The 14,147-nt window shown below is 39.6% G+C and overlaps 1 protein-coding gene across 6 annotated transcripts in view; it reads right to left on the bottom strand.

Moving 5' to 3' along the window:
* Positions 1-14,147, bottom strand: part of LOC119483092 (ninjurin-2-like) — a 38,331-nt gene that overhangs the window by 4,471 nt on the left and 19,713 nt on the right. For all 6 annotated transcript variants that reach the window (XM_037761129.1, XM_037761131.1, XM_037761128.1 and 3 more), the window contains exons 2-3: positions 1,196-1,332; positions 223-302 (exon numbers count right to left, since the gene is read on the bottom strand). In XM_037761129.1, the coding sequence (XP_037617057.1) occupies positions 223-302; positions 1,196-1,332 (217 nt within the window). The remainder of the gene's footprint in view (positions 1-222; positions 303-1,195; positions 1,333-14,147) is intronic.

Here is a 14,147-nt window from a genome sequence, read left to right as displayed (position 1 = left end):
CAAAAGGGATAGAGAAGTATTCCAACGCATATTTTTTACTTCCATGTTGCATAAAGAATACATTTTTGTTGCTATTAAAAAGAAAGTGACTGGACTTCAACCTGTGTGTATGTTCACAACAACTCAGTAGCGAATGTATTAGTGTGTTAATATGATTGGTTAAAAACATGAAGGATGGATGTCTGAAGGAGGAGGACTAATGCAGCGATGTGATTGGCTCACCGATGATGATGATCAGGACTCCAGCCACTATCTGGAGGGCCAGGGAGAAGGAGATGAGTGTCAGGACGGCAGCGTAGTACCTGAGGAGGAGGAGGAGGAGAGAGAAAAGTTATGCAATATATTAATTAGGGCTGTCAAAGTTAATGCGATATTAACGCAAATTTGCTTTAACATCAGTTTTAAAGCTAGAGTGATGATACTGGTATCATATGAAACTAGAAAAACTAAGGAATCATGTCATACTAGGTTGTTGCGAAGAAGGTTAAATAATGTTCCAAACTTGCGGTAAAAGGGTCCATTGACCTCTGACCTCAAGATATGTGAATGAAAATGGGTTCTATGGGTACCCACGAGTCTCCCCTTTACAGACGTGCCCACTTTATGATAATCACATGCAGTTTGGGGCAAGTCATAGTCAAGTCAGCACACTGACACACTGACAGCTGTTGTTGCCTGTTGGGCTGCAGTTTGCCATGTTATGATTTGAGCATATTTTTTTATGCTAAATACAGTACTTGTGAGGGTTTCTGGACAGCGTCTGTCATTGTTTTGTGTTGTTATTTGATTTCCAATAATAAATATATACATACCATTTGCATAAAGCAGCATATTTGCCCACTCTCATGTTGATAAGAGTATTAAATACTTGACAAATCTCCCTTTGAGGTACATTTTGAACAGATAAAAAATGTGATTAATTTGCAATTAATCGCGATTAATCATGGACAATTGATTGCGATTAAATATTTCAATCAATTGACAGCCCTAATATTTATCAACGAATATTGTTTTATAAGTGAACGTGATAATTCAGGAGCTTGAACCCTGAACTTTACAATCAAATTTAAGAGTATATTTTCTCCTTGACAAAAAAAGCCTGTTTTACTTTTAACTGAATTTGCAGTAAAATCGTGCAGTTTGTCCTCCGTCTTGATCTCTCTTTCCCTCTCTCTCTCACACACACATACTGTACCTGTATCCAGCTCCCTGTTCGATGACGGTCTTCATGTGTGTGATGTTCGCCAGGAACAGAGCGATGTCCAGCATGCCCTCAGCCGCTGTTTTCTTGGTGGCGTATAGGTTCATATTCAGATTAGAGGGTGCACCTCCCTGAAAGAGACAATATCAAGATAATTAACTCATGATCTGGAGATAACAGATTAAATAAAATGATTGCAACCACTGCTGTTCTTGGCTTTGATAGTATACCATCCACATGAAGCCTAGCAGGAGCTGTTCTGTATGTGAGAAACCCACTGCAACTCTACATCCTGATGGGGCCAGACACCTGATGTCACTGCAGCATAGTGAACCTTCCCCTATGCTTCCTTTAAAACAGTGATTCTCAAAGTGGGGTCTGGGCACCCACAGGGGTCCGTGGCAATCTCTCAGGGGGTCCGTGTAATAAATTGCTATAAATTATAACATTGTGCTGTATCATTAAAGAGTGCATATCTACAAATTGGGAACCATTTGCGGCAATAAAACAAGCATATTGTGTCCATTACTCACATCCACCAACAGAAACTCTGTTTTGATTGTGACACACAGCAATAAGTTCCTTTTTTTTTTTTTTTAAATTGAAGCACTTCCTGAAAGTTAGCTTTAGACTGGTAAGTTTAAATATCTGGATTTATTTATCTGGAGCTATAAAAAGACAGCAATTAAACACTGAACGTTTCAAAATGTTTTTGAAACATCAGTGGGTTCTTGAGAAGGATGTTAATAGAAATAAAGAACACAATATCATTTTTGAGCGTGGGTGGGATATTTTGAGTCAGGGTGAGGATTGAGTTAAACAAAATTAATAAATAATGTCGATAAAGGTCAACTAAAGGGATGTAAATATGTTTTTTTTTTGGGTGTGTAATAGAATAGATAATTGTGTAAGCGAATGTGTCTAAGTGGATATGTATATGAATGCGTGTGTAGATATAGACAGATATATATACTGTATGTATATATTTATCTATATATGAGGTTGGTTGGATGAATATGAATATGAATATGAATATGTATGTTTATGAATGTGAACTTATCCCTTGACACTGCACTATTACAACGGGTAGTACTTTTTTGTTTTATATATGTTGTTGCTGCTGTCTGTATGGCCCTTTACAAGTATGTGTATGTATTCTTTTAACCTTAAATGAAAAAAATAAGTAAAAAGAGGGGGTCCTTGTAAAATGTTCTCCACCGTAAGGGGTCCCTGGCCCCAAAAAGTTTGAGAACCCATGCTTTAAAAGACTGAAGGCAGAGGGCAATATAGAGAGAAGGAGAAGAACCACCTCTGCTGACCAGGAGAGGGCAGCAAAGACCAACACCACCACTGGATACTGCCAGAAAAAAAAGCATCGCCTGTCTGATAAGATGAAGTATGTTCATTGTTGTATTTATTCATCCTCCAACCAAATCCTGTCTGTGACAACCCTGTTACTTGTGTGGCAGCTCTCCTTGCAGGTACAGGAGGTGGGCGTGGCCATCAGAGGGTCATCAGTGAAATGGCAACACCTGGGCTCATCAGCAACACTGGCAACACCTGGGCTCATCAGCAACACTGGCAACACCTGGGCTCATCAGCAACAGCGGCAACACCTGGGCTCTGTGTGCCAGCGCTCTTTTAAAAACCCTCTTGGAGCTCACACTCTTGTTTTTTAGTTGATGTCATGGTGTTGCTGCACTATGCAACAATGCATTTACACACTTTTCCACTCATGTATTCACCTAATACTGCTGAACTTACGCCACTGTTAGTTTAAGCTTTCCTCTTATGTTTATCCTCTTATCTCCCTCTTTTGTCATGGCCGTGCGGCCCAGTTTGTGACCCTGTCCAAGTCGATAATTCCTTTCATCTGACAGTACACTTTGTGATCTGTGAAAAGATAACTCTTATCACTGCTTATTAATTAAACTCTACATACATCATTATAATGTAATCTCCTCCACTGTATCCCAGCAGGGATGAGATAAGCGTTTCTCTTATTTTGGTAAGCTCAGAAACAGAAAATATTTTTCTTTTCTCGTGGCTCATTTATCATGAGAGCTCTATAATTGCAGCTCATTTTCCAGTGGTTTGAAGTAGATGTTGTTAGAATGATAAGGAGTTATAAGATATTTCAGAAATCATCTGTGTGTGCATGTGCCTGTGTTTATGTGTTAAATTAAATATTTCCCCCAAGACAATCATTAATATGATTTTTCTTTTCGCCAAAAAAAAGAGGTGGTGTTTAACCTAATTACGTAAAGCCGTCATTCATGACTCATTGCACATGTCAGGCACTAGATCTCATTATTGCTGTCCTATAGTGCATGCACTGCAGATGCACATATTGAATTACTTAACACCGAGCCATAGATTAAAGCTTTCTGTCCGCAAATGGATCGTTTTACCCGCGAGGCTGAGTCAGTGTAGTTTGAAACAGAGCAGTCTGTTTTTCTTTAGGCTCCACAGAAACAGAGATGTGTTGAGGGGAAGACGTATAGATCACATATGTAAAGCCAATCATGTGGGCCGCAGGGACGCATTGTACTGTATGACCTCACCTTGCTGTAATGTGCTGTACTGTTAGTTAAATAAACAGAACGTTGACACTGTGCATGTACAGTCATTGTTCAACTCTGCAGCCTCTCTGTCGGTGCTGCCTCTGTTTTTTTATGTGGTACTTTTGACTCTCGTGTTTGGACGACACTTCTGCATACGGACTTCATTTGAAGCAGCACTTTTTTATAGTCAACATTTGTTTGACATGTGTTCAGAGGAAGCACTCCCGTACTTGTGGACAAGGCACACATGCTTGTGACAACATTGTGGAGCATGCAAACTAGGGCTGGGTTCGGTACTTGATACCTTTAAGTTTCCCCAGCCAAACGACATTGATCCTTTTTGTGCTAAGATCTAGAAAAAATGAGTCTGTTTTGCTCACCACCGCAACAGCTGCAACCCATACAGCCTTGAGCGCTGTGCAGTGCGGCGGCGATTAGCTCTACTGGTATTGGTATCACTCAAAGGCTACTGGCATCGTAATTTTAACGATACCCAGCCCTAATGTAAGCACAGTGTTCTTGTGGGCTGAGATTGTGTGCATGGTTTCTTCCCTCTCCGGACAATGCTCTTACAAACTTATATACAGCTAACCAGCCCAGAGGTGCAAGAAAAGGCATATGAATGATGCGATAATTTGCAAGGGCAGTTAGCGTGCAATAAGAACACCGTTCTTGCTTTTGGCGTGTCATTTGTACGCGCCACATAAATGCATCTGCATAAATACGCTAGGCTCAGAGCTAGTGACGCGGAAAAAAAAAGTGAGACAACACAGGACTTTCAACCAGAAGACCACTATTTCTTTTTGTGAGTTGTTAGTGAGGTTTGTGACACGTTTTCCGTAATTATGTAACGTTGTTTTCGTACGTATTTTACTTAGTTTATGCACTTATTTTAAGGCCAACCATGACTTTTTTACTAAACTTAACTAAGTGGTTTTGTTGCGATGGCAAATGACACTCAAAAAAGCCTAAAATGTGTCCTCATGACACGCGGAATGTCCTTATAATATCGTGCTGTTTATACGCCTTCCCATGAGATCCTGTTGAGCCAACCAAATCCCGATAAACAATGGCGCCACGAAACTCCCTTACAGCGCAGCCAGTGTGTTTACATCCACTTCCCTCTCGCTTGCGAGTACTGCTGGCACACTTCCTTCTGCGTGGAGGCAGAAAATTTGGCAGGTGCACTTCGCTAACAAATATTTTCCATCGGCAGTGTTCGTATGAGGTCTCCGTCTTATCATAATGGTGCCTTGATTTCTGGAACAAGATGTTGATGTTGGCATTTTCCACATGTAGGTTTTGGACTCTTCGAGTGCCACAAAACCAAAACAAACTCTGCGCAAGAGGAAAAGTATGTTTTTCTGGTATTTTCGGACAACCTGCACCTTGCACTTTATCCAAATGTTGACTAATCCCAGGGTTTAATATGAAGTCTAATTTCCGTGGACACCAATGTACCTATCCTGCTGTGATCCCCGTCAAACTAGTACACAACATATTTTTGTGCTGTTATGGTACAGTTTGATCCAGACCAGTTTGATCTCCGAGAAAGTATGAAGCAATTCCTAGAACTGTAAGACTGTCAAAACACGATGAACACGTGTACCGTGGTGTTTTAGTATGTGTGTGCGCGCCAGAGAGAGAGAACTGGCTGAGAGGGAGGTGAGGAAGTGAAAAAGACTCTGATATAGAGACGGGGGGGGAGAGTGAGAGAGAAAGTATGTATATGTACTGGCCTGCTTCCATCTTTTCTCCTTTGGGGAACTCGTGCGGTCACACTTTATCAACATCAGCTTCGGGCACGCCGCCAAAACACACACACACACACATACTCACCCACACACACACACACACACACACACACACATCACAATGAAAACATTGGAATGGCCTACATACAGTTTTACGAGCCATGTGTGTTCACTTAGTTTAATGTCTCTCTAAATGTACTGACTGTGCGTTTATCACGATTAGTCTGAACTCATCGGGATTTATTAAATTACTGTTTTACCCTTTGTTTCACCGGACAAAGAGGGGTGGATCCTTCTTTACAATAAGAAGTGGTCGGCAGGGTTACACACATTTATCCCCAGCAGCTGTGAGTTGCCAGTTGGCCTCGAGGCTCAATCATGAATGTCCAGGGTCCGACTATCTGGCTCAGCTTTTGCTTTCGAGGAATAACAAAATGTCTCTTTCTCATTTTTGTAGCTCGTCTGCCAGGAACCATCAATTATAACTTATTTTTTTAATCACACGACAGCTGCTCAAACAAACAGATACAGTAGCTACAGCGTATTAGTGTTTGGGCTTACTGGACATCGTTGAGTCATATGGTCTCCTGATACTTAGCAGCAGTCAATAAAACTACTATAAAACTTTATTTCCATGCTTATTGCTTAAAGATTAATAAGATAAAATACTGTACCCGCACAAGATGACGCATATCCACACAAAATAACAGATGAATTGGGAACAAGAATCTGCTACCCACAACCTGCAAGAATTTCTGTATACATCATGTGATTGTTGGGAATAATGGACATTATATAAAAGCCCATTCAGACTCATAGATTAAAGTATTGGACACATTAAGGTTTTGATCTGATGATGGCAGTAGATGAAAAGTCATCACCAAAAGTTACTGCGATTCATCTTGAGGGTGAATGTCTGTACCAAATTTCATGCCAATCCATCCAATAGTGACTAACAGACCGATATCACTGTCCCTACAGCCAAGCCTCTAACTTGGGTAAAAATACAGTAACAATGTTTGGCTATGTATGTAATGTAATGCTAACCGCATAGACTATATATAAGAAGTAGACTTTTAGTCTCTATGACGTCACCAGTTGGTTCGTGAACTGGCGTTTTGAAGCCTCGAGTTCGTCATTTTGGCTGCGCCATCTTTTTTTTTTGCAACCAGAAGTGACACGAGAGGGTGGAGCTTAGTACAACCGAACGCAGAATAAGATATTTTTAGGTGACCTAAATGTTATAATTAACTTTCATGAACTGAAAACACACTGTGAAAGCACCCAGACCGGACAACGCCATGATAAGTCAATCGCAAAGGTAGCCACTCCCTAAAGCATCCCCTGCTTTATGGTCTATTTGATTCTAAATGGAACCATAATTTACTAAATGAACATCATGCTGTATTGAAGAAGACTTGAAACTAGCGATTGAGACCATAAACTCATGTTTACAATGTTTACTGAGGTAATAAATCAAGTGAGAAGTAGGGTCATTTTCTCATAGACTTCTATACAGTCAGACTTCTTTTTGCAACCAGAGGAGTCGCCCCCTGCTGGAAATTAGAAAGAATGCAAGTTTAAGGCACTTCAGCATTGACTTCACTTTTCAGACCCGGAGGTTACCCATTGGCTAACAGTAGCAGATGATAATATAATATAATATAATATGATATAACTCCCTACATAGTACTGAGCGGAGTAAGTCAAATGTAAACAGAAGTTCTCTTTTTTCCCACTGGTTTTTGGGAACATATGTTATTTACAAAGTCAACGCTTGTAAAACTTCCATTCCTGAAATTCACTGATGCACAACCCTGGGCTCACGGCCATATCACATAATACACACCCACACCAGCCCCACACACACACACACACACTTAAAACACATGAGGCTCATAGTAGAATATGTTGTTCAGTTATGCACATTTGCGTCACCAATATACACGAAAACAACTGCAAGTCTTTACACTTCTAACTGCAGATAAACACACAAATATACACCAGATCCCCCCCCTCGACCTCACAGGAAGTGCTCCTCCCCTGGACTCCTATTGGCTGCCATAATAGCCAATAGGAGGGGAAGCCCAACTAGGAGTGGAGCTCTGGTTTTCTTTTAATATCCTATTTTCACTGTCAGTCTGTCTCTCCATCGCTCTGTCTGTCTGTTTTTTTTTTTCTTCTTCTGCATTTTTCCAAGGCTGTCTCTGCCCAAAGGCATCGTCTTTCTGTTTGGTTTTTATGTAACTGCCATTTAGGGCGAGGGAGCAGGAAGAAAGCAGAAAAGCAGATGAAGAGAAACAGATAGCGACACAAAGAAGAGGAGTCAGCTTGAAGGGGGGAAGAGAGGCAGTGACAAAGAGATGAGTTGTGTTTTCTCTTGCTGGCTTACTGGCAGCAGAACGTCGTCTGAGTTACTATTTACTCGAATGATTTAAACCTGCCTCTGTTTTTGTCTGAGAGAAAACTTTTCACATAAAGCCTCTCATTTCAGTAAATAAGATTTTTGGTTTGTTGCAAATGCATAATGTCCATTTTCAAAGGATTTTAAAGGATCACAGGTCAGTTGGTCGACCTGTTAAGATTTCATTATATCAAACCTCATTTATATGACATTCATGTCATTTTTATCGGAAACAGTTTTGTATGATGGCGTATTAGGGTAAAAGTCCTAAATTTAAGTATTTTTTGTTTAATATTCTCTGAGAATTAAGTGGCAAATGACGAGAAAAAAGTCACAAATTTGCATATAATATATGATATATAATATGATATATAAAGTCATGAATTTTTCTTAGAATTTACAACTTTAGTCTCAGAGATTCTGTTGTTTTAAATTATTTTTTAATTTAATAAATTTAATTTAATTATTATTATTTAATAAAATAATTTGACATGATGAATCTTTCACTACAAAGATATACCAGTTACTCTTCTTCTGCGGCATTTCAGAACAGAGTAGATGCTCTACTGTAGGTGTACTTTCGAACGGAACTGTGGACCTGTATTATTAAAACACATCTGCAGTTACCACCAGGTCATAATATGTCAATGCTGTGTTTCTTCAGAGCAAACAATGTTAACAACAGTGTTAACAAATGTTTCCATTTCTTTTTAATTTGATTAGAGGCCTTAATGATGGAAATACTGAGAGATTTGCCTGTTAAAGGTGAGGTGTGAAGGATCTGGCGGCATCTAGTGGTGAGGTTACATATTGCAACCAACTAAAAAGTAAGCATGCAAAGCGTTGGCTGATGCGAAAATGCAAATGGCTCTATCTAGAGCAAGTGTTTGGTTTGTCCGTTCTGGGCTACTGTAGAAACATGGGGACCGGCGATTCTTATTTCCAGGTGATTATACACATAAGAAAACACACTTTTTAATATTATATTCCATTTCTGCCACAGATCCCCCTAAATGTTACAAACTGGTCCTTTAAAGCTAAAAAAAACAAACATCCCCCAGGAGTCAGTTGACCGTTGAGTGCAGCCAAACATCACCTCTTGGCATTTTCAGTGTTTGTTTGTTTTAGGGGACACGGGTCAGCTCGTGAAATGCTGGTTGTTTGTTTGTCTGTATATATATATGTGTGTGTGTGTGTGTGCTGATGGTAGGTGGGGGTGGTGGGTCAGTGAAAAGACTGATTATGTTTAGAGATAAACAACCACAAGCACACACAAACTGGGTTAGAGCCAAAACACTTTATTAGGTGAACTCTGACATGGAAAATAAAAACAGGGAGGAAGCTGTTATCTACACACACACACACACACACACACACACACACACATGCCGTTTCTGTCTGACTCACACACATGTAGTACGTTCACAACTGACCTTTGACCTCTGCCCCAAGACCAACTATCATCCTGCTGACTGGTCTGTAATTAGCAAAACTGTCATGAGACATTTTTTAATTAACGTCCAGGCTGCATAATCTGAGGATGATGCTGGTCTTTATGTTTTGGTTAGAAATGTGTTTCCATGGTTACGGCACCAATGAGTAAATAAGCAAAACCCAAAGGCTGTAGAGGAGTCTCTCTAACAAACCTGTTTCCTGCCGAGTCCTTTTATGTCACATCTGAGTGAACCCACATGTCATTTTAACACACCTCTTCATCCTTTTTGATCCTTCCCCTCTTCCTCTCCTATTTACTGTCACATAAAACATCACTCTCTTCTTGAATCCACTTCCTGCACTCTGCTTTTAATAGACAGAGAAAAAGGGGTCAAAGAGAGACCGAGTTGATAATACAATAATACATGCAAACCTCGTCTGTACAGATGATGGTAATTGGTAGGAGATAAAATAACTAGTTAATAATAACTGTGATTATTTTCAACGCTAGTTCTGCTTTCAGTCAAAGGAAATAGGCCCAATCATAAATATATTTGTTATTCTATTGCAAAAATATTCCCAAAACTAGCGTTGTATCTTCAAAAATACTTTTGAGGAAATGGAAAGATAGAAAAACATGGCAGCATCAATCACATCAAAACCAAACTGCACACAGTACTAGTAACAAAATAAAGTCAATAAAAATAATATTCTCTGTGTTTACTTCTTTCATCTGTTCTACCTGCTGATCCTCTCTTCTGCCTCTGTGTGATGATCAAAGTGTCATCCTCCTGTTATCCAACGGAGGGCGAGCTGTTACACAGCAGGATGGACACCTCACTAATTGCTGGGCAGGATGTGTGTGTGTGTGCGTGTGCATGCGTGAGTGTGTGTGAGACCCAATTTAAGTTTTAGACCTTGAGAGCGAGGACATTTTTGAACAGTGAGGACATTTTGTCTGGTCTTCGTCTGTTTGAGAGACTTGTAGGGTTAAAATCAGCTGTACTCAAATACAGATTTCAGGTCCTTGTACTTCACTTGAATATTTCCTTTTTCTGCTACTTTAAAGTTCTACTCCTCTACATCGCAGAAGGAAATGTTATGCTTTTTACTGTTACTTAGTTGCTTGCTACATCACAGATTAACATTTACATACAAAACATAGAAAAGTTTGTAATATATAATGCATTGTTACAGATTAAACTCCCTGATAAATAGAGTGCTGCAAAGGATGACATATTTTTGTAGGCTACAGGAAGTTAGCATCGCCCTGGTTACCTCAACAAAAAGCCAATGGGATTTTTCCATTTTGGATTATTGCAGAAAATGAGCTCAGTATCATAAATGTGTGTTTGCCACAAAGACATTTTGTTAAGCAAGAACCAAATCTTCACAAATAAACAACACTTTTATGATTTTTGAAGTGTAAATGCAATCGCTTCCAACATGAACTCTGACAACCTCTGTAGTCTCACATCTGCGAGCAATCACCTTTTTTAAGGCGCGTAAAAGCTTAAAAATTCACAAGTGGGGTATTTACCAACGTATTTAATGTCATAAAACAAAATATGAAAATCTCTCAAACTTGTGTTAACCACGAGGTAAACAGGAAGTGCAAAAATGCTAACTCATTTACGGGTTTTAGGACTTATTCCTGGAGCGCTCTATATATAAAGTAGTTTTAAAAAACAGCTCCACCTTGACCAGCTACATTAAAATGAATTAATCTTACACATTTTTGCATCAGTGACAATAATCCAACAATATGATATATAACAATATAACTCATACTCACCCATTTTGCTGCTACTTTTAATATTTTAAGTATTTTTTTTGTCATATCGTAGACCCTGTATATCTTCATGACCTTCAAACCTTGTGTTTTTACTTTCAAAATATTTTTTATTAACTATTTATAAAAAGTAAAGTGATTGAGCACTGGGAAAATAAAAAAAACCACACAAATTCAGTGACCTTTGACCTCCCACCCACAGAAGGGAGACATCCGCCCACACACAGACCCTCAATGTCACCCACAAGCACAGAATTATAATGTGAAAAATGTTCAGTTTGAACTATGATTTAACATGACACATACAGGCAGAGAGTAACTGCCCCATTTGACCACATGAGTGTGCTTGTGTGTGTTTCTGTGAGTGTGTGACTTCAGTCTGCCATCTGGGAGCAGGAGATGTGAAGTGTCAGTGATCTAATATCAGTTGACTCTCTGCATTCCTAACCATAACCACATGGTGTAATAGAGTTTCCCATATCAATGACTCCGCCAGCTGGCCCCTCTGGCATCCTACGGAAACCTTACAAAGGGTTGCATTTCTAACTGGCACATTTGACAAATATGATATTATAATAAAGCTTTTCTTGCTATGTATATTTCCTTTGACTTTGACAGGAATTTTAGCAACATCGTGGTTTCTCTTTTCATCATTTCAGTAATAAAAGGATTGTAAAAGGAAATTGATGAGATCTGGGTTTGCAGCAATATCAACAAAAATAAGTCTTAAAGGGCAGGAAGCAGCAGACAAATGTCAAGCGTGCTCGTGCTTTTACTATACTTTAGATACTCTGGCAAAACTGTTGGCTAGGGTGACCAGGTGTACCACTTTACGAGGGACTGCACAGCATTTTTATGCCAGTTGTTGTTGTCCCACATATTGAGGCGATGTCCCACATTTTCATCGGCTCCAGTTTTCAAAAGTCAAAACCGCTGCAGGACAGATGCTTTTTTAAAAATCGGGCTTTTATCCAATGGTTGTGAAGAAAGCAAAGAAGGCTGTCATCACGGCGCTGTGGTGTTGTTAAACTGCGCACACGTGGGTCAAGTGCAGGTTAACATTTCACCGTCTTTGCTACGCTACATGCCCAACGGGGGAAAATTGCGAGTCACCGCAAACTCACACGCTCTGCAGATTTAGGCGGAATGTGATGGAAACTACCACAAAGAAAAAGAAGAGCAGCTACAACAAAGACTGTGAAGCTACTTATATAAGTATTCATAAGCCGTTGGAGGGCGATTCTCAGCTTTTTGTGAAATTTGCCAGTTATTTTTTTATTCCACACATGGGAAATACAACATGAAGCAACACAGTCCATGTGAGTCTCACAAGAAGTCAATTACTATTTACTGTTGGCTTGTTTTCAGTCGGTCTCACTGATATTTTTTCTTGCCCTGTCGGACTTTGATGTTATAATAACCAATACAAATGATGTTAAAAGCTATGAAAATAAGACCCAAGTTATAATAAACTGGAATTATCCTTTTTCCGAACAGGTAACTGGTTGATTAAAGCATGTATTTGTACTTTGTGTTCAAATATAATCTAATAAATGGGCACTGTGTTCAGGAAACAGCTGTCTACATCATAAGGCAGTCTTTCACAATAGCTACGGGTGCAGGTTGTGTGTATGTATGTGTGTTATGTGTGTGTAAGAAGAGCCCATAAACACCTGGTTCTCCTCTGACGTCAGCCGTGCTGTAAGAGTCTATTGCATAACAGGTTGACATATGTTACGTACTGTTATAGCCATCCTTTGGCATGCGAAGTACTCATGAAGAAAGATGAGTGTGTGTCTCACAGAAGTGCGTGTGTGGGTATGGGTGTGTGGCGTGTGCGCCATCAATGTGTTCTGCCATGGCAACATGTCAAACACACACAAAAACACTTCTTCTTATTGTTTTAGAGGCTGCTTTCTCTGAAGTTGCCACTTCAGTTAACTTCGGTGTTGACAAGCGGGAATGACAAGTTTGCACAGTCTGAGTTACCTCACCACTTCCTGGCTAATTTAACTCTCTTGAATGTACAGCTTCAGTCAGACTAGTGTCACGGAGACCTCCTATGGGTCGTGTTGTAATGACTGAAGATTTACACTAATAGCTTCAGTATGACCTCGAACTGCAGCTATTCTTCATGCTTGAATTTCACGTCAAATGTGCAAATGTAATATCCTTCCAACAAAAATAATTACTGCACTTAACACACAAGAAAGAATTTGTACTGTAACTCAGTTTAGCAAACATGCCGCAACCGCTTTATGCATGCATTAAAGGTCACTTATGGTTAGACATGTCATTCGATCAGGTTCTTTCACACAGGTCTGCAGCGTTTTTGATTTTCACATGCATAAAAACAAGTTCATACACAGAGACGTAATTTCGGGTTTAACAAGTCAAATGCCACCACTGGCTTTTAGCCTGTAATTCGGATAACGAAGCGCTCCACAAAAACAAAGAGAAATGTGTCCAGTTTTTTCAAAATAAAACTACTTAGGTTTAGGAAAAGATCGAGGTTTGGGTTAAAACAACTCCAGAAGTGCCGTAACTTAAATACATAAGTTAGGTGACAAACAAATCAACTTTGACCTCTGGTTTCACACGGGACACAAACACCGGTCTCCTGGGTGAAACTCCATATGGGGTGGAGGTCGGAGGTGATGGATGGGACTCACAGTAGTTCACCCAGGAGGCTGGGGGTTCGTATCACATGTAAAACCAACAACGTGTAGTGTTTATGTGTTCACAAGCTGTAGTTTCATTTTCACTTTTTTGAATTGTAGTTATTTTAAACTAAAACACAACATTTTCTCCTAAATTTAACTAAGTGTATGTGTTTCCTAAACCTAAGGAAGTTTTTATTGCCTAAACCTAAAGAAGCTGTTTTTTTTTTGCGTTCACAACGTAACCTTTCATTCAGTTTTACGTGTTAGAACGTGTTGCTTTTAGGTTTTGCTTTTCGCTTTTACAACCTACTAGGTGTAGTAGGCCCCTACTGACC

The sequence above is a fragment of the Sebastes umbrosus genome, chromosome 23 (genome assembly GCF_015220745.1).
Source record: "Sebastes umbrosus isolate fSebUmb1 chromosome 23, fSebUmb1.pri, whole genome shotgun sequence".
NCBI classification, from domain to species: domain Eukaryota; kingdom Metazoa; phylum Chordata; class Actinopteri; order Perciformes; family Sebastidae; genus Sebastes; species Sebastes umbrosus.
This window is presented reverse-complemented; position numbering and strand designations above follow the sequence as displayed.